Source organism: Heterocephalus glaber, unplaced genomic scaffold, assembly GCF_053883595.1.
Source record: "Heterocephalus glaber isolate CG9 unplaced genomic scaffold, H.glaber_assembly_v1.0 deba00001556, whole genome shotgun sequence".
NCBI classification, from domain to species: Eukaryota; Metazoa; Chordata; class Mammalia; order Rodentia; family Bathyergidae; genus Heterocephalus; species Heterocephalus glaber.
The window spans coordinates 1509457-1531387 of NW_028258347.1; the positions used below are offsets into that span (position 1 = coordinate 1509457).

General features: G+C 36.3%; 1 protein-coding gene across 42 annotated transcripts in view; it reads left to right on the forward strand.

Moving 5' to 3' along the window:
- The window catches only part of Rims2 (regulating synaptic membrane exocytosis 2), a 536290-nt gene that overhangs the window by 89062 nt on the left and 425297 nt on the right, over positions 1–21931 (forward strand). For all 42 annotated transcript variants that reach the window (XM_021262784.2, XM_021262794.2, XM_021262785.2 and 39 more), the window contains one exon: positions 20219–20429. In XM_021262784.2, coding sequence (XP_021118443.1) covers positions 20219–20429 — 211 coding nt within the window. The remainder of the gene's footprint in view (positions 1–20218; positions 20430–21931) is intronic.

The following is a 21931-nucleotide window of genomic DNA, read 5'->3' on the forward strand; positions in this document are numbered from 1 at the left end:
GAAAAGGAGGCAACCTCTATATAATGATTGCTAGTAGCATCAACTATAGTTATTATAGATTTCATTCGCATTTATTTTCTGAGATGGAAATTTTAGGATGCCCAAAATAAGATTTGTCAAAAGATAGCTATTGCAACAAGGATAGTTCCAATATTAATCCCATCCCTGGTACTGTTACTTCTATTATGATAAATGAGACTATGGGTGAGGGTTAGTAATGTAAAGACAATCCAAATACAGAAATGCCCCAGGTTAAAGGGATTGGCTATTTGTAGTGTGAAAAGGAACAACTATTAAATTTTGTCTGTGGGATTATGGGAGAATTTTGCCTTCTATTTAGTGGTAATTAAAGACTAAAGGAGATTAAGAATGATAATAATGAAAATATGTGAAAACATACTGAGAAACCTTTGATCATGTTATAGTACAATAATAAATAAGATTAACACTAAAGAAAGCAATCTTAAAAAGGAGTAGAAATTTCAGAAAATCAGTCCTCTTTTTTATCTTGGGAAGAGGTACTTTACCTTATTTTGTCATTAGTTGTATCCAAGAGCCAGTGATTAGCTGTTTTATTTTTTCCAAAGATCATGTGCTTCTGGAGGATTCTTACGACCTTTCTTTTTAAGGTCTTTTGATGGAGCAATTTCCCAACAGCCCAGGGAAAATGGTTTGTGTCTTTTTAGTTGTGTAACATGAATCTGAGAAGCAGCATTTTGGAACTTTTACAGAAGTGCTAATTGTTTTATTTAAAAATTTATTTATTTATTTTTGTGCTAATTGTTAAAATGATTATTGTAATCTTTTCTGTTATGAGTGCAGGGCAGTTTTTCTTTCATGTGTTTTTCTGGTAGACTGTAGATTTCAAATGATAGAGAATTGCTTAGGAGGATGTCTTTAGAAGACTACTTGGATCTTTGCTGGTAACACAGTATATCACCATGATTCCTGGGCTGTATTTACTAACTTTCCATAGAGTCGAATCTAGGATCAGAGATGAAATTTAAAAATACACAGTGCAGGCTGTTATAATTTAAGGAGAGAACAAACGGATCCACAAAAGTGTTGCTCTCATGGTTTAGGAAAACAAAGAGTGATGGAAATTGGAGGAACTTTGAGAATATTATTACTTTAGTTTTAATTTTAAAATTCCACTTGTTATTTCTACCTTTTTTGAGGTTTGAGGTTGATATGGACAAAGATATTTTCCTGTAATCTCTGTATTTATTGGTGTTTGACTAGTCAAAGCAGTTGAGAAGGAGTTTTGAAATGATAAAGGCAATTCTCGTCCATATAGATTTCCAGGTACAATACAGTTTTCCGTGTGAATAATCTCAAATTGACTGCATTTGTTACATACCTTGGAACCATCTTAAATTGTCTATGGGTCAAGACAAGGATAAATAAATAAAAATTATAGGAGATGAATTACTTAGAAAATACTATTTAGAAAAATTTGTAAAGGTAGCAAAAATATTGCTAAGTAAGTCTTTATTAATACAAAATGCATTTAATGAAAAGTGCACAACTGAAACTACACTTCGTCGAATTGTTGGACCGTGAAAGTATCTGGAAAGCAGCACTAAAATGAAGAAACTGAACATAGCCAGCCCTTAGGATCTCCTCATGTGCATTTCCGGGGAAGACTGTCTCCCATCTGCAGGGTGACTTTTAGCCTCAGCTTCTCAAGTGCTGGGATTACTGGCCTGCACCACCATGCCCGATTGCAAGGGGGACTTTTATGCACACTATTTTCTATCTGGCATCATTATTTTGTCTATTTTTATTTAGACTTTGCACAAATGAACTCATACCATATGTATTCTTTGGTTCTGTCTTATTTTTCATGACACAATATTTGTGTGATTCATTTATATGATTGCATGTAGTTGTATTTCATTGCTGTTGTGAAGTGGTACTCTAGTATGTGAATATACTACATTTTATTTATTTTTTGGTGGACATTTGGCCTTGTTTTTAATTTTCTGGCTATTAGTAATGCTGCTATATACATACATTCTGATGCCATTATTTTTTCAGTTATTTTGGAGGAGAATAATGTAGTTATCTGTGAAAGTAAAGTATTTTAGCTACCTAAAATATTTTAAAATAATAAACCTAGTTACTAAGTCAGAGTCTATCTGTCTAGTTTCTCATTTATTTATATGATAATGCTATATGTGCTGTTTGTTATGCACACCCTACTGTTTGATGTCTTGGTGCCCCTACATCTGGTCTAAAGGGAAAAAAGGTAGAGTAAGAGAAGTGGCACAATTGGATCTCCTTTGTGCATCATGAAATTGTTCAGGCACACAGTTAACTCTGCCATTGAGGTTAAGTATAATTCTTTAAGGTCACACAAATTGTAGAAAATGTAAAAAATGTGATCAGAGAGTTTTTCTTTTGTGTTTTTTTAGAGTAAGAACCTATGGTTTTTTATCTAGAGAGCATTTTGTAAAAGTATTTTACTCCGTAATGTCTGTTTCAAAGAAGTATTTATCTTTGATTAAGGAGATGGCAGTTGAAAGTAGAATATTTATAGTGGAGTCAAAAGGATTTTTCTGTTACCACTTTAAAAAATCATTTGTTAAATAATTTTCTTCAAGAAGCAATGAGACAGCTTTCTCCTTGGAGTGATGTAGGGTATCTGTATATTGAGAATGAATCACTCCCTAGATCCAGTAACAAGCTTCAAGTACAGTACTTCTACTTATTTTTAATCTCAGGCTCTAACATCAGGATTATTTTATATTGCAAATGGAATATTAATTTCAGTTTCAGAGATTCTATATCGAGTGATTATATATATTTTTTTGATGAAAATGACCTTAGTTTAATTACCATTTGGATATTTTTTATGGGGATGTAATAAGACAGAGAAACAAAGCCATTTCATTAAGATATGTAAGATATGTATTAAAGAGAAAAGATTAATATTGCTAAAGAGCTTCACATAAATTCAGATATGAGCTTTTAAATGTGGTTATTTTTTGCAATACTTCTAAAATATTTTTTTCAGATGAATCAGGATGAAACATCTGATTCATTTGTGATAGTTTTGTAATATTTCTCAGCCATGTCATGCTTAATTCCATAACTTGTAATGTCAAAACTAAGTTGGCTCAGATAGTATGGGAAATAATCCTTAGCCAAAGAAAGATACAGCTGTGGTAAATACTTTGAAAATATTTACTGAAGAAATTAGAGCTAATCAAGGATATTATGGAATATCTTCTAGAAGAAGTGGTATTGAAGTGCAAGGAGAATAATGAGCTATGTAAGGGGAAAGCAGAAAGTATCATGGTTCTATTAACTTCATGAAATTGTTGAGGAACTTGCTTCTTTTTTCTTAAGCTATATATGAATATTGAAATATCTTGTAGTGGTCCTTATACTTAAAAAAATGGATTCCTTTAATAATCTGGTGAAATCTATAGGCGCTTTCCTAAAAGAAAAGTATAAGCAATTACAGTACAAAGGAAGCCAGTTAAATTGAAATACAGTTCTGTCCATGTACTCCTTGGGGTGGGTTGCAAATCACACAGAAACATTTGAGTTAAAAAAATTACCTGTAAAGCCATTATAGGTGGTTCTTGTTTCTTTTTTTCTTTTCAATGTTAGTCTATTTTTTTTCCCCATTAACTTTATTGGTGCATTTTAGGTATAAAATACAGTTACATTCATCATTGGGATCTTGTACCATTACATGAGTCTCTTGGTTCTTATTTTTTTCCCCTTCCCTTGCCCTCCCTTCACCCCCTCCACCCTTCCCCATTTGCAAAGACCTTGTTTCCATTTTTTTCCTCTTCTCATATTTTTTCCTTTCCCTTTTTCCCCTTCCCCTACCCCTCCCAATTCCCCTGGTCTTTTAGACTTTTTCTTCCTGTTACACAATATCAGTTATACATTTTTTAAATTACAATATCAAGATCTAGGAGACATTATCACAGATTTTACAGAATTTAAAAGGATATAGAAAGCATATTACAAAAATCTTTTTTGAAATAAATTCAACAACTTCTAAGAAGTAACTTGGAAGACAAATTAATGAAACTAACTCTGGAGGAAATATAAAATTTGAGTAGCACCTATTAAAGAAAGTATGTTCCTGGCTTGAAAACCTACCTGTATGACAACAGCAGGCTCATAAACATTTTAACTGATAAATTATATCAAACATTTAAAGCAGAAAAAAGAAGGAACACCTCTCCCCTCATTTTAGGAACTCAACATTGTGCTAATCCTAAAACTGGATAAAGATAATAGAAGAAAAAAGTGTGAACATAGATAGAAATTTGTTTAACAAAACAAACTCTTAGAAGTCAGATCTGGCAGGATGTAGAAAGTGGTTTTGTTATAGGGATGGCAGTGTTGGTTCAGCATTGGAAGATCCACCCCCAAAAGTCATGATTTAAACAGAGGAAAGGAAAAAGCCATATGATCCTGCCACTAGTTGGAGAAAAAGTATTGGACTAAATTCTACAGCTGTTCATGGTAAAAGCTATCAGGAGACTAGAAGTAGAACAGAACCTTCTCAACAGATTAAAGACATGTACTCCATACTTGCAGCGAGAACACCTTATATAAATGGAGAAGAGACAATGCTTTCTCCTTAAGGTGGGGAACAAGGGCAAATATGCTTACTCTTTATCTGTATGTCCATTAAACTTTGAAACCTAGCCCCCACCAAAATAGTCTGGCAATAAAATGACACAACTAGGATAGGATTGGCACGGCACGAGCAAAATCTTTATATGAAGATGAAATGATCATCTACAGAGAAAATACTAAGAAATCTCTAGGAGTCCCTAGAACTTGTACTTGAATTTAGCAGGATTAGAAAACACAAGGTATATATAAAACTTCAGGTCTGTGTATACTTGCTATAAATGAAGAACTGGATATTGAAATTTAAAAGTTATGTAGGAGTACAAAGGACCCAGAAAAGTTAAAAACAAAAGCAAAAACAGTGTAGGAAGACATTTAGTACCTAATTTTAAGACTTCTTCCAAAGCTACAGTAATCAAGGCAGTGTTGGTGTAAGGTGGTTCCTGTTTTTTGAGTGTTGGCAATAAATGGAGACACTATTTTCGTAGAAAGGAGGACTCAGAGTTGCAAAGATGTTATTTATTTTAATATTAATCTATAAATATAATGCAATTTCAATAAATCCTAGGATTTTTGAGGATCCCTGTGATTTTCAAGGAGGTTGGATAAAAGGACTATAGTATTTATATGGAAGAAAAACTTTCATAAATAGTAAAACAGTTTTTTATAAAGAAAAGCAGAGACAGAATCGTTTTGCCAGATACCAAAATAAATTACAAAGCCCAAATCTCTGTTTATACTAGAACATATGGGTCTTTCCTTTATGTCATCCCTCTAAGAGCGAGAATTTGCCTATTTTGAGTCCGTATAATTCTTTCTAGTAGTAAGGTAACTGATGTTTGTAGAGATTGTGAGAATACACTTCAAGATCGGTGGAATGTGAAAGGAAAGTTATATGGTTGAGAATAAAATTTCCAGTGATAGCAGCAAACATGATTTGAAAAGATCCATAATCCCACAGAATTCAGATATAAAGAAAATTTACTCTGGAAAACACTGAATTCAATGAGTTGCTTTAGTGATGATGGAGACATTGGTGTAGGAGATACACATGAAAAATTTGTATCAAATAGTATTATGAGATAAGAAAGTACTCTTTTTTTTTTTTTTTGGTACCGGGGATTGAACTCTGGTCCTTGCGCTTGCAAGGCAGGCGGCAGAACCACTGAACTAAATCCCTGGCTCTATGAGATAAGAAAGTGAAAGGCAATTCTTCTAAATCAATGTCTGTGTGCTAAATATTTATTTGTAATAAAAGTTTTAGATTAAGTATTGGGAGTGTATCTTTGACTTTCATCTACACCAGTGATTTCCAAAATATGTCCCATGGCTAAAACCCTGCCTGGCCCGTACTTTTGTCAAAATTTCATTGGAATATCATCAAGCCTATTTATTTGTGTATCGTTGATGGCTATCCTCATATCTCAGTGGCAGGACTGAGAAACTGTGCAGAGATCCTGTGGCCCACAAGGCCTGAAACACTTACTCTTGGGCCTTTACAGAGACGTTTGCTGACCTGTCACTGATATTACCTGAAAGTTACATATTCAAGTTTATGTATTTAAGATCTTGTGGACCTTTCATTGTATTTGAGTTTAGTTGTATCAGTGTTGTTCTAGAGTAGGAAAAAGACACAAATACCAGTGAAACAGAATTCAGAATCTATAAACAGTATACATGTGGGATCTTAATATATGATAAATTGATATCAGAAGTAGAGTGGAAGAAAGGGTGAACTATTTAATAAATGATGCTAGGAAAATAGAGTCCCTATATAGAGAAAATTGAAATTAAATCCCTATATCAAATCACATATAAAAATAAACTTCAGATCGATTAAAAGCGTAACTGTGACAGGCAAAATTATAAAGCTCTTAGAAGATACTGTAGAATTTTTGTGACTGACTTAAGGGTAAGTATTTTTTTTATAGCCAGCCACTAAAAATCAGAAATGATGAAAAGAGAAATCAGTGTATTGACTATCTCAGAATTAAAGATTTCTGTTCAGTAAAGGATGCCGTGTGCAAAGTTAACAGTTGACAGAGTGGGAGAAGATAGTTCCTGTGTTTAACTTATAGAAAATTATCATATAGCCTACATAGGGTATTCCTGCAAATCAGGAGGAAAAATATAGGAAATCCAACCCCAAGTATTGGGTAAAGAATATGAGTAGTTCATAGGAGGGACAGTCCACTTGGCTGAATTTCATTAGAAAAACATGAACTGACAAGCCTGCAAAAATTGGAAAAACTTGAATAATCACAAGGACAAGTGGAAACTGGAACCTTCATGCCCACTTGTCGGTGTGCTGAGTGGGTTATCTGGGGGAGCAGTTTTAGGGGTATGTGGGGTAATTGAAAAATATGGTGAATGTATAAATTTAAAAAAATTATTGCAGTAAAAGACACGTTGTTATTAGTACCCCCAAAATACTCCTCTTTGCTTCAAACACACTTATCCTATCCTTCATTTCACTTTTTTTTTGGGAGGGTACCAGGGATTGAACTCGGGTCCTTGTGCTTGTGCTTGTGCAGCAGGCCGCAAAACCACTGAGCTAAATCCCCGGCCCCTCTTTTCACTTTTAAAGCAGTTGTGGAAGTCCTCTTTCCTGAGTGTACTGTCCTGACTGCCATGATGTCCTCAATTAATTAGAAATATTTACCTTTCATGGTCACTCTGACTTTGCAGAAGAGCCAGAAATCACACCATGCCAAAGGTGGTGAATAAGGCAGATGGAGACACACCATATGTTATGCAAGCCTGCCTTTCCACTGGAGGCACTCGAGAGCAGCCGGCACTGTATTTTTGCTCACGTCCCATAAAGACACCCAGGAAAGAGGACTGAGAACTGCTTCAAAAAGTGGCAAGAACAGTGGGATAAGTGTGTTTGAAGTAAGGGGGAATATTTTCAGAGGGATTAATGGTATTGTGTCTTTTACTATAAAATTTTTAAATTTAAACATTCATTGTATGTTTTGATCACATAATATTTGGTGAACTTGAAGATGTGCTTTATAGTCATGGATGTATACTCTAGAGGAAATTTTATGAGTTTACAAATATGTCATTTTAGAAATATTATAAAGTGACGGCTTAAATAATTGGGTTTTTATTTTTTTTTTGGTACTAGTGATCGAACTCAGGACCCTGTGCCTGCAAGACAGGCGGTGGAACCACTGAGCCAAACCCCTGGTCCTGTGACAGTTTAAATAAAACTGGCTGAATCAAATGTGATTTTATTTTAGTTAAATGTGCTTTTACAGCCTTTGCAGTGTGTGAACTAGATTTTTTTTTTGGTACTGGGGATTGAACTCGGATCCTTGTGCTTGCGAGGAAGGTGGCGGAACCACTGAGCTAAATCCCCGGCCCATGTGTGAACTAGATTTAAAACCTGCAGTGGTGAGGAGCATGGGCTCTGTAGCTACACTAATTTTGGATCTGACTTCCACCACTTATCAGCTGTGTGACAATGAGCCAGATAACTTGTCTGTAGGCTAGGAATACTAATAATAAGAGTAACCATCTCCCTGATACAAGGTAAAGAGTATGTGCAGTAGCTATATAGATTATAACATATAAAATGTGAAGTTGAGTAATAAAAATAAGTAGATAAGTCAATGGCACAATCTTATTTTTATAAATCTACAAGACTGGTTACTTGAGGGAGGAGAAATAAAAATCAGAGAAGAAAATTGTTAATTAAAATAGGAACGGTGTAGCAGTACATGCCTGTAAGCCAGCATTCTGGGAGGCTGAGTCAGGAGGACAGCAAGTTTGAACCTAGTCTGTGCACTTAATGACTTAGTAAGACCCTGTCTCAAGGAGGGAAAATGATTGAGGACATGTAGCTCAAGTCAGAGGCCCTGGGTTCAATCCCCAGTACCAAAAACCAAACAGCTAAAAAAAGAACCAAACATGAACCCATGCTTTCAAGTTTATGATCAATTCTATTCTGGGTACCTAAGGTTTAAAGGTGGAGGGAGAAGAAAGGTGTACATAACAGTCTTTTCTAGGCAGAGGCAAGAGCACATAGAAAATATGAAGACCCTGCAAGGTGATGCACCAGAGTGAATTTAAAGGATTGAAAGAAAACCAGGATGGCTCCAGATGAGGCAAAACAAATAGTGAAAAACTGAGGTTGAAGGTGTGGATGTGCCCCTATACAATCCCGTGTTATTTAACAATGGGGATATGTTGTCAGAAATGCATTGTAGGTGACTCCATCATTGTGCAAAAACCATAGAGTTTACTTACACAGACCTCAGCTGTATAGCCTACTATACAACTGAGCTGTACTGTGATGTTCTGGGCCACTGTTGTGTACGCAACCTATAACTGACCAGAGCTCTGGGATGCAGTGCATGACTGTAAATTTAAGGCTTGGTAGGCCCTCATAAGATTTTTCCTCTTCTTTCGCACAGTCAGCAGTGAGATCATAAATATTTTTTGGGAAAGACATTTTTTCTTGTGGGGTATAGAATAGATTTAAGGGAAGAAGTATGGATGTGAATATCTCATCCAGGGTAATATTCTCTGGATTAAGTGGGAATTGATAGCATCAAAGCCTATAATATCAACAGTAAATATGGAGAGAAGTGGAAGGATTCAGACACACATAGGAGGTAAAATTGAAATGACTTAGTGATATGTAATTTGTGCATTTGAGGCAGATATTTCCAGAATAATTCTAGATTTTAGGCCCGCATAATTGAATGATAGCACCATTTACTGAAATATAGAACACTGGAAGGGACTCTGGTTTGCGTAGGAAATTGAGTTTAGATTCGCTATCCTGAATTTGAGGTGGCTTTGAGAAATCCAAATAGAGGGGCTAAGTAGACAATTGAGTATTGAAACTCAGAAGTCTGGGCAGAGCATCTTGTTTATAGCTCACTTAAATACAGGTGAAGTAAAAGCCTTAGGTATGGATAAGTCTGCCTAAGGAAACACTGTGTAATATAAAGGGGACTTGAGTGTTGACCTTTAAAGAAAGTGAAGGCCACAGAGAGAGGAAGAAAACCAGGAGAGAAAGTGAATACTGTGAAAGCCTGTACTCAGCAAAGAGTGGTGATGGAGAATTTCAAGCATTGTTGGAACTCAAGTGAGATGAGCAGTAAAAATTTTCCATTCATTTTTAGGTACATGGAGTAAAAATTATGAAATGGGCTGAAATCTAGATGAGATTGAGTTGAAGAATGCTAGAGGAGAGCAAGCAGAGAGGGACTTTTGGTTGTTTATAAATGGGAAGGGAAGATATGCTTCTTTTGCCAAAGTGTATAGTTTAGCTTCTGAATCTGCCTGACCAGTTTGTCTAGTGGTGTCTCATTTTATAGGACTGGTAGGACAAGTACGTAAAATCTCTTTAAAAGTCTTAGTTATTATTTCAGACTGTTGTAGTGAGCCCCTATCTGGGCTGTAGCTTTCTCCATCTCTCTTCTCCTGATGACTAGGACCATTTGATTCTGTCCTGCAGCCTTAATTGTGCTGCAGTCCCTACAATCCCATCACAGTTCTTATGTATTTTGAGTGGTTTAATGTAGCACTTTGCAATACAAATAGCACTTTTCCTAGCTCTGCTTCTGATTCTACTGGTCTCTCATGTGTGAAATGGGAATTCCACTTATCTTGAGGCACAATCCCTGTATTTCAGTGCAGTTCACTTGATTTAATTCTGGTTTTTTTCCCAGAGTGCTCTGGTAACTTGTCTTAGTGCCATGGTTCCTTCAGAACTGAAACAAAGCATTGGTCTTTCTCGTTTTCCTTTTTCTGCCTTCTTGTTCTTTCTCTCAATAGTGTTCATCCGTTTATTGAGCGGTATTCTGGAAATATGAAATATATCCACAGGGTGCTATAGAAACGTTACATTTCCCATAAGGAGGAATGATTCTCTGGGGGAGAAGCTTGGATGCAGAGCACATTCAAAGATCCCTTAAAATTGTGCCCATTCTGGTAATTCTGAAAATGTAATTTATGGCCTGGACCTCCTGTAGTAGGTGCTTGTTTTGTGTTAGCAGATAGATACTCATTTAAACCCGGTGGGTGGGCGATCATCATGGAAAAACAGTGGGCTACCTGAAACTACAGAAAAAGTTAACAAAACTGGCACAGTTGTGATTCCTATTAGTTGTAAAAATGGAAGTATGCGCTTGTAATTAAGTAGATGTAAGGACTCCTAGAGTTCTGGTTTTTTATTTATTGGCTGACTTCAGCACTTAGAAATGAACTGTTTTGAAAGTTGTGTTTTGAAGTATAATTTATTTTCGATAAACCACCCCTTTGAAATATTTACCTGAGTTGTGACAAACATATACAGTTCTGTATCTACCACTATAATCAAGGCACAGAATATTTTCTTTACCACCAAAAGTTCCTAATACCCATTTGCAGTTAATCCCCTCACTCTACTCCAGCCCCTAAAGTCAACGATATAATTTTGCCTTTTTTCAGAATGTCATGTAAATGAAAATATACCGTATAAAAGTGGGAAAACTATGACACACAAGCCACAGTTGTGTCACTGTTTGTTTTTGTATGTAACTGATGAGTAAGGTTTTTTTTACATTTTTAAATGGTTGAAAAAAGTTTTTTAAAATGATGTTTTATGAATGTAGAAATGACATGAAATTCAAATTTCAGTATTCAAGAATAGACTTTGACTAAAACATAGCCATTTGTATTCATTTATATATTGTTGATGACTGCTTTCTGGTTTGTATTTTTCACATCTTACTAAAGAAATCTTTGCCTTAACATGTCTGTTTAGCTTGAGGTTACAATGATTATCTTCAATTTTTTTTCTGGAAACTTCAGCTTTAGTCATTATGTTTAGTTCTGTGATTCATTCTGAGGTTTTTATATGAAGTGTGAGGTTGCAGTTGATGTTCATTGGTAAGTTTTTTTACACGTGGATATTCAACTGCTCTTTTTATACAAGAGTTTCCCCTGTGCAAAAGCCTATTTTCCTATAGATTTACTGTGGTACCCATGTAAGAAAATTAAGGATCTCTATATATTCTGGATAGTAGACCTTTGTCTGAGAAACAGCTGGTAAAAATTTTTTCCCACATTGTGGGTTGTCTCTTCACACTAATGGTGGTTTCTCTTGCTGAGCAGAAGCTTTTTAATAAGAAGAGATCCCACTTGTTGATTCTTTGTGTTCGTTCATGTTCAACTGAGGTTTTGTTCATGAAATCCTTTCCTATGCCACTGTCTTCAAGAGTTCTACCTAACTTCTCTTCCAGCCGGTTTAGTGTTTCGATCTCTTAAGTATTGGACTATTTCTGGACGATGTTGTACCCTGTTGGCATAAGTCTGTATCATTTGCTAATGCTATGTTGATTTGAGTATGATACCTTTTACTCATGTAGTAAGTCCTAAAATCAGGTAGTATGAGTCCTTCAACTTTCTCCTCCTTTTAAAAAATTGTTTTGTCTATTCTTGGATTTTGCTTTTCCATATTGTTGTAGTCAGCAGGATTTGGCAAGGGAATAATACATTAAATATAGGATGCATAACTTTTAAGATTAGTTTATAATAATTACCCAAAAAGTCAAATGTAAAGGAGTACAAGAGTTTAACTGCACACTAGAGGCCCAAAGGATTCAGCTCAGGGCTTGGATCCCAGAAATGTCCCACACAAGTCCAGCTAAAGGCTTAGAGTCCAAGGCAGTGTCCTCCTCGAGTCCATCCAGTGGCCTAGAGCCCATGGCAATGTCTCATGCTTGTGCGTATTGAGGATCTGCACCTGAAAGGCCCAAAAGCCAGTGGTGGAAGCCAGAAAAACTACGCCGGTGAGATGAAGGATTTGAGCCACCAAGCTGAGGGATCCACATTGGAGCCAGGAGGTGATGCTCATGGTGAAGATCAGAGCTCCCCTGATGAAAACAGCAGCCATTCCCAGTGACAGCAAGCCCCTGATCTCCTCTTCCTATGAGAACAGGCAAGTTTGCATCAGGGAAACCATCCCCAGCAAGCTTCTAAAAAAAATCAACAGGGCAAGATCTTCCCCTCCACTTCTCTTTTTATGGCTATTGGTAACAGTCCTCACGTGGATCCTCCACGCCCAGACTACACTGATTCAGTTCAGCTGGGTGTTACAAGTTGACCATTAGTCAACCCACCACACATACACATTTTAGATTTTTCAATTTCTGTTTCTCTAAAATTATGTCAGGATTTTTATTGTTATTGGCTTTGGATCAATTTGGAGAGAATTGCAATCTTAGTGATACTAACCCTCACAATCAATGAATTTAGTATATTTAGGCCACTTTTGATTCTTTCTTAATGTTTTCTACTTTTCACCTTAGGAAGTCTGTTCATATTCTTTCAAATCTGCATCTCATCCTTTCCTAGTTTTGATTTCCAATTGCTTATTGTTAGTATATACATTTTTATATATATTGACATTAAGTTCTGTAACCTTGGTAAACTCATTTATTTGTTGTAAGCAATTTTTTGTAGTTTGAGATATTTTATATTCACAGTTATACCAAGTGCACACAGTTTTCTATTTTTTTCCTTTTTTTTTGGTACCAGGGATCGAACTCGGGTCCTTGTGCTTGCGCAGCAGGCGGCAAAACCACTGAGCTAAATCCCCAGCCCAATTTTTTTCCTTTCTTATCTGCATGTCTTTTAATTTATTTTTGGGGCCTTAATATGTTGGCTAATGCATTAATAATTAGAATTTGTGAGAAAGGACATCTTCCTTTAATACTTATTTTCAGAGATCCCTTTATTATGTTAAGGAAATTTGTAAGTATTCCTAGTTTGCTGAGAAGCCATGTTAAGAGCTTTCTTAGCATTTTTTTGTTTCCCCCTTACTTCATATAATGAACTATATTGCTTGAATTTAGAATTTAGAACCAACATAAACATTGCCTGTTTCCTTTAACACATTTCTGGGTTTGGCTTGCTAAGATTGTGTTGAGGATTTTTGCACTTGCTCATGAGGAATATTGGCCTATAATTTTCCTTTCTTGTAGTATCTCTATTTGGTTTTGGTATCAGAATAATCCCTTATGAAATTAGTTGGAAAGTTCCATCCATTTTCTGGAAGAGATTAGGTAGAATTGGTATTATTTCTTCCTTGAATTAGAATTTACCAGTGAAACTATCAAAAACCAAAGTTTTACATTTGGAAGATTTTAAAGCTGTGACTTAAATTTATTTAATAGCTATAGGATTATTCAGGCTATTTCTTCTTGAGTGACTTGGCTAGATTCTGTTTTTCAAGGAAGTGGTCTTTCTAATGTATATAATAGACTGTATGGGGTTAGAGTTATTTGTAGTTTTCCCTTATGTCCTTTTAAGTTTGATTTAGATTGACTGTGAGGTTTGTAGTAATGGCTTCACTGTGATTCATGCTGTAGGTAATATGGATCTTTGTAAGTATTCTAGTTAGCAGTTTATCAACTTTAGTGATCTTTTCATTTGAAGAAAATGACAAAAATTATAGATATTTATCTTGTACAGTATGATATTTTGAAATACAGATAGTCCCCAACTTAGGATAGTTTGACCTGCAGTTTCTTGACTCTTTTGTGGTATGCATTCAGTAGCAACCATTATTTGAATTTTTAACTTTGCCCTTTTCCAGGCTAGTGTTGTGTGGTGCACTAGCCCCATGACGCTGGGAAAGTGAGTCCCGCTCCAAATCACATGTGATCATGAGGATGTGGCCCAGTGCTGCACAGGGTGTTGCACTGCTAAGGGGTGGTGTTCAGGGTTTAGGTACAGCAAATGCATCTTGATGGGGATGTTTTCAACTTATGGTGAGTTTATTGGTATGTAACCCATTGCAAGTCCAGGAAAGCTGTGTGTGAACATCCTGAGCTAATTATATCAGTACTTAGCATTTTGGGGTTTTTTTGTGAGAACACTTAAAATCTACTGTCAATGATTTTCAAAGCATAATATATCATTATTAACTAAAATCACTGTAGTGTATACCTTGTAGAGTGCTGGGATTACAGGTGTGTGCCCATACCTGGCTAGGAGCTCTTCTCTTTAGATGTAGGCACTTGTCACCAAACTTTCCACTTAGAACTTGGTGCATCCCCTAAGTTCTGTTATGTTGTGTTTCCATTTCTATCTCAGGTTCAAAAAATTTTTTCCTTTTTAGTTTCTTCCTGGACTCACTGGTTGTTCAGGAGCATGCTATTTAACTTTCACATATTTATGAATTTTCTAAAGTTTCTCATAGATTTCTAGTTTAATACCGTTATGTTTGGAAAAATGTTTTGATATGATTTTAATTTTCTTAAATTTATTAAGACTTGTTTTTTGGGCTTAAAATATCGTCTCCTCTGGACAGTGTTCTGTGAGCACTTGAGAAGAAGGTATATTCTGTCACTGTGGCATGGAATACTGTGTACATGTCTGTCATGTCCATTTGGTCTAATGTGTAGTTCAAGTCCATTGTTTCTTAATGGATTTTTCTTCTGGATGATTGATAGGAAAGTAGTGTCAAAGCCCTTATTCTCACTGTATTGTAGTCTGACTCATTCTTCAGGTTTGTTAGTATTTGCTTTATGTATTTCAGTGGTCCAGTTTTGGGTGCCTGTGTATATATATATATATATATATATATATATATAATTTTTTTTGGTACCGGGGATCGAACTCGGGTCCTTGCGGTTGCACAGCAGGCGGCGAAACCACTGAGCTAAATCCCCGGCCTGAGTGCCTGTATATTTATAATGGTTACATCTTGATGAATTTCATCATTTATAATAACTTTTTCTCCTTTTACAGTTTTTAGTGTATTTTACCTGATATTTCTTTTCCTGCTCTCTTTTGGTTTTAGCAGTTTGATTATAAAGTGTCTAGAGGTATATATGTGTGTGTGTATGTGTGAGCGTGTATGTGTGTTTTTGATATCAGTTCTGCAAAGCATTCTCTGAGGTGCTTGTATCTGGTTATTTTTCCTTAGTTTTGGAAATATTTTGGTCTTTATTTCTTCAAATATTTCTTGTATTTGTTTATTTCTCCAATTTCGTGTATCAGGGTAACTCTTGGATCTTCTATTGAAATGTTTCACTACTCCTTTTTATTCTTTCTGTTTCACTGTGGATAATTTTTATTTTTATTTTTTTCTTTAAATAATTTATTTATTTAATTGTAATGCCATGCATCACCATCCATCTTGATACATCTTTTTGCCATCTTCAAGCCAGTATAAATATTTGCCCATTTGGTTATCCACCTGCACAATACCTCACATATTTCAGCAAGAAAAACACCAAACAGTAAAGACCTGACACAACTAACTAGATAAAATGAGAATCTGCTCCAAGTATTCATTTCTCTGAGGTAAGAGCACCACACATCTCTTCAATTAAGAAAACCATCCTTATAATTCAGGATACATTTTTATTTTTAAACAGGGCTTAGAACACCTTAACTTAATAATTAGGTGCTCAACAACTAGAGCTACTGCCACGAATCTATAGGAAAGATTCCAGCAACTCAGGCTCCTTCCATTGGGTCTCACAAAGTGCGCTTCTCTGGGCAGGGCAGATAGCGCTTTAGTTGGAGCCAGGTACCTTCCTCTTTGGCTTCCATTTTTCTCTGACCATTTTCCTTGATGCATTTCAGTCAGCTGCCTTGACTCTTAGAGTGCTTACTGTAAGACCGAGGGCCTTACCAAATGCTCCGAGGAGCTGACTGCAGCGAAGAACACCGGGAAGGAACACACCAGACCAGATGGAAAGTAAAACAGACCTTTATTAGTCTGGCCAGATGGCACTCCCAAAGCAAAGTAGCTTAGAGAGGCAACTGGCTCAGAGTCTGATGCTGTTTTTATAGGGGGTCTCAGGGGAAGTTGGCAAGCAGAAATACAAAAGCGGAAGAGAGAGATAAAACAGACCTTTTACAGATTGTCCTTAAGATAACATATTCAGATATGGAGTTGGGCAAGCATGACAGAACACTATGCACACAACAGACCTTCCTGGCACAACAACAAGCACATCCCTGGAACTTGATGTCTACCTGGTGATCTGTAACAGAAGCAGAAAGTTGGGGCCCTATTACAGAGATGGAGTAACTGTTGTTCAGTCTTAGACTTACTATACTCAATAAACACATTGAGACTCTTGGCAAGCATCTTGCTTGTAACTTGTTTCCATCAATGCCAACAGCATGCTGGGTAACATGTAGACTCTTCCAGTTTTGCCTTGGTGACATTTGTGTGGCATTTCTTCCTGACTAGTACCCACTCCCTGATGTCTACATTATCACCCTTGTTGTAGATTACCATATATGTGGCCAAAGGAAATCCCAGGTTTTATAAAAGGCCTGGAGAGCATGTACTGGGTTCTTTTTCTCTTTGTGCTCTTCGTTTTGGCAGATTACTGGAAGATGGTGATTCCAGCCAAAAGGCTCACTGTGCATAATTTTTATTGACTAATTCTCCAGTTTATTGATCCTTTCTTGGGCTCTTTTTTTTTTTGGTACTGGGGATCAAACTCAGGACCTTGTGCTTGTGAGGCAGGCGTGGCACTACTGAGCTAAATCTCTGGCCCTCTTGGGCTCTTTTGAGTCGACTCCTGAGCGCATCAAAGGAATTCTTCATTGTTGATGCATATTTTTTTATTCCAAATTTCTGTTTGATTCTTTTTTGTTTGCATTTTCTACCCTAACTCCATATTTGTTCATGCGTGCTATTCACTTTTGTCTATGTATCTTTTACTTTAATAATCATTTTGAAGTCCTGAATGATAATGCCAACATCTGTGGTAGTTCTTAGTCTAATTGAATTGTTTTGTCTCCTGATGATGGAATATTTATTCCTTTCCCCCCGTGTGCCATGGTTTTGGATTGTATTCATGGTTTGAAATGGACAGCATGCTGTTGGTATGGGGGATTAAATCACAAATCAAGTTAAGATTTTAGATATATTTGGATTTTTGTGGTTGGTATCATTATTTTTAGTGCAATAGAGTTGTAAAATTCTTCAAAAGCACAGGGCTGCACATTGTGCTTCACATGGATGCTGAAGTTCCAAAAGTTGTTTCAGTGTTTTAGTTGCCCTGCCAACCATTCCCACACACCCGTGCCATAGCTCGGAGAGTGTCTCACTGTGCCCTTAAGCTTTCCCTAGCAGTAAGCTACTGATGCTTGCCTTGTGGTAGTGGAAGGAGTGCTCTCTATTGTCCTCCCGCCTTCCCTTTCTGACATACCCCTACAGCAGAATAGCTAGAGTTCATGCAGCTCGGGCCGGTCCTTCAATTTGTTACCTTCCAACATATCTGAATATGTTAACCTATTTAAATAGAAAATTAAAATGATGTATAGGAAAAAATGTAAATAATTTTTTAAAGTTATTTATTTATTAAATAAAAATACAGCAACCTATAATGTTACTTAAAGTAGAAAATTAAAATGACCTATAGAGAAAAATTAAGATAATTTTTGCATAGATTTATCCATTATGTTAAATATGTAGTTTAATGTAATTATGCTGTGAAATGTCCATGACATCTTACAGCTAGAAGAGTGTATTTATGGGAACCAGAACCAGGTCAAGTTCTGTCTCTGGCCCCGGCCGGCTCATCAGTCAGCACAGCGATTGAACACAGCAGCATCTGTACTGCGTGACTGCTTACACACTGAGGCTTACACAAGGATTGTACTGAGCGGCTGCAGTCATGGAGACACATGTGGAAACCACTCAGTACAATCCGTATGCAGGCAGTCATGCGACTGGAGACGCTGCTGCGTTCAGACGCACATATAAAAAACCTTAGCTTAACATCAAATATAGTTTAAAACAATCATAAATTATTTACAATTTATTATGGTCCATAAAATTATGATAACAGTTAACTGATGTGAGTAAAGGAAATACTAATAAGCGTATTAGTGATGATATTTTAAAAAGAATTCTTTACAAAGCATTACAAATGTTGCAAGGAGCACATTCAGTAAAAAAATGAGAAAACATTTTAAGAGGGTAATAAACTGCAGATGTAACATTTATATACTCATGTACCCGAATCTTCCAATGTTTGTTATGTTAAAATGGAGTAAATTGTTACTACATCATTGTCCTTTTGCCAAAAATGAGGCCCAAAACGTGTGCCACCTGGGGCAGACACCTACCCCACCCTGCCAGCTACGCGACTGTACCCTGAGCACCTGGGCCTTCAGAATGGGGCTTGTTAGGAGTTCACTGTCTCTCTATCCTGGGAAGCAAGTCTGCCTCCTTTCCCTGCTTGGTTTGGGGGAGGAGGTTTGTCCCATGTGCTAGTGATGAAAAGACTCTGATTTGTATTTGGTAGGATCCTTAGATGGTTTTGTGGGAAGAGAGTTTGCTTCATCAACCTCTCAGTGGTAGTGCTCTTTGCCTCTGGACTGGAGATGACAGTTTACCTTCTCTCCCTGTGGGGCAAAGCTTTTGCCTTTTTTAGGGGAGAAAGTCTGCGGAATTGTGCCTGCACCTCAGCAGCCACTTGTTGCCTCCTTTGTATCTGCACAAGTGTGCGCCCACGAAGGAGGGCTCCTTTTTTGGTTTTGTTTTCCTGCCTTGATTCCAGTCTTCCTCTTGAGCACCCCGTGGAGGCCTATAGAAACGTCATTGCAATGTGTTCGGACTTGCAGTTCCAAACTATCATGATAGCGCACCCTTAGTGTTTAACATCTTGTTGAAATTTTAACTGATTTCCTTTTACTACTTAGTATGATGGCCACCTCCTTCTCCTACGTTCTTGGCAAAGATGAATCAGTCAGTGGATCCCGTTTTTCCTTGGGGAGATCTCTTGCTTTTTGGATTTCAGATCATTTGCCTTTAGAGCCTCAACTCTCTGACGGGCTCAAGAAAGTTGTGATTTTATGGAGTATTCATCCTTTTGTTAGTGCTAGTATGAGAGTGACATTATTTAGTTTTCTAAATGTTGAGTTGAACTAATTTTAGTTTTTAAACATTTAAAATTTTTCTTACACAGGAAATAGAAATGAAAAATTGTATTACTACCAATTAGTGCCAATAATATGCTTTTTTGAACATGTATTTTCTTACAGTTTTATTTTTAAAGTGAAAATAGGCTTCACTTTTTTTTGCATAGCACCATTTGCTAGGCTGTTAATATTTCACAGTGGTTTTTTAAATACTCAGATTATATTGAGACTGTTGTAGATGGAAACAGTGAGAGCACTCATCTAGTATTCCCCTGCTACCTGCATTCTTCAGATCATTCCACTTGAGAACGTGTCTCATTGATTTGACCTTAGGGTTTGGCTTCACTGTATAAGTCAGATGACCTTCCGGTATTTCTGAGGCTAAGCTGTTGAAAAATGATACTGTAAATATTTTAGAGCATATGATCAAAAATATATTGCAAATGGTAGATAGAAACTGTAGAGTTCCTATCCAAAGAAATATCTCCATAAATTTATTAATTGGTTTTTAGCATGTATATCAGAAGGCAGAACAAATTGCAACATGTTTATGATGTAATGTACCATGTAAAATATTATTCTGTAAGCATATATTTAAATTTTATTCTTCCTATGCTTCTTTTTTATAAAATTATGTCCATAGGTTGTGGTAAATTTCTTTTTTGGAGTTCGTTAGGGAAACCAATTTTTTCTTGTTTGTTTCCCTCAGAAAACTGCACCAGCAGTTTGAAATGTACAAGGAGCAGGTGAAGAAGATGGGAGAAGAATCACAGCAACAGCAAGAACAGAAAGGTGATGCCCCGACCTGCGGGATCTGCCACAAAACCAAGTTTGCCGATGGGTGCGGCCACAACTGTTCGTATTGCCAAACCAAGTTCTGCGCACGCTGTGGAGGCCGAGTGTCATTACGCTCAAACAAGGTATGGAAGTGGGAGCAAGGTAGTTCTCTAACAGTTAAGCTCGTTATGAATTAAGTAAAAAAGATGACTGAAATTAATATTTACACTAGCTAGAGAGCAAAACCCTGATTTGGCTTAACTTTAAGTAAAAGTGGGTTTAAGTTTTCTCTGAGTTTGAAGGGTATTTATCTCATTGTTTTGTATTAGCCTATGCTTTTGTTTAGAATCAGAAAATCTGAGACTTTCAAAGAAGATGGAAACAATTTAGAGAGCAACTGATGTCATGCCTTTATTTTATAAGTGCAGCAAATTCTGATCTAGAGACTGAATTTCATTCCTAATGCCACATCACTGATTAATGTCAATTTTTGGTATAGCTTTCTCCATTGCGACAGACATTCTCACAAGCCTTGAAAAGTTGCTTCTCCTTTGGCCTGTTTCCTTTCCTTGTGAAAAAAGCACATACTAGCTTTGAGATTCTGAGTCATGATTTTATAGCTATTGAAGCTACATTCCCGTTTAACGTTAATGAAATAACCTTAGACTGGAATTGTAAAAAGAAGTGTTAAAAGATTTTTTATACTAGACTTTTTATTTTATGAAAAAATAAGACAAAATTTTGTAATCCAACTGTAAGAGAATAACAATAGCTTTTAAAAATACTAATTTTCTATTCACTTTAGGGAAGACATTAATGTTGAAATTAACAAAACCAGTATTTGAAAATGTTCATTTCAGTGAGTTATTTAGGATTTGCCTTTAGGGCTTCATTAGTATCTCATGACCTAATTATTTACTTTGGTAGCTTTTGAATAGGAAGCTGATATGTTTGCCTGCATTACTTGGACATATTGTGGGGTCAGTTCTCCTGGTGATGCGTCTCTTTGTTTTCTCATTGTTCCCTTCTCTTAGGCTTTTGTTTGAAAAGAATTGATCACTTATTTCTCCTAATCTTCCTTTGGCTCACCTCATGTTTATTTATTTTTTTCTCCTACTTGATACACTGGCTAGAAACTCTGGTATAATTTTGAACAGAAGTGGTGAGAACAGACATCTTTGTATCATTCTTAATTTTAGGGGGAGAGCATTCAGTATTTCACCATTAAGTATGGTGTTCATTGTAAGCTTTCATAAAATCCATCTAGTCCTGATTTGCTGAGAGATTTGTATTTGTTTGTGTGTTTATCTTAAGTAGTTGTTGGATTTTTGCCAAATGCTTTCTCTATGTCTACTGAGATTAATCTTAGGTTTTTCCTTCATTTTTAATATGTTAAAATACTTTGTTTTTGTTTTTGGTACTGGGAATTAAACCCAGGGCCTTGGGCATGCTAGGCAAATGTTCTACCACTGTACTTCCAGCTCTTTTTATTTTATTTTGAGACAGGGTCTCAATAAATTTCCTGGGCTGCCTGGAACTTGCAGTTTGTCTGCCCTCAGCCTCTTGAGTACCTGAGATTTTCATAGTTGTATCTTTTAAGGAATTTGTACAGTTTTTCATAACTTGCTGAATTTATTGGCTTAAA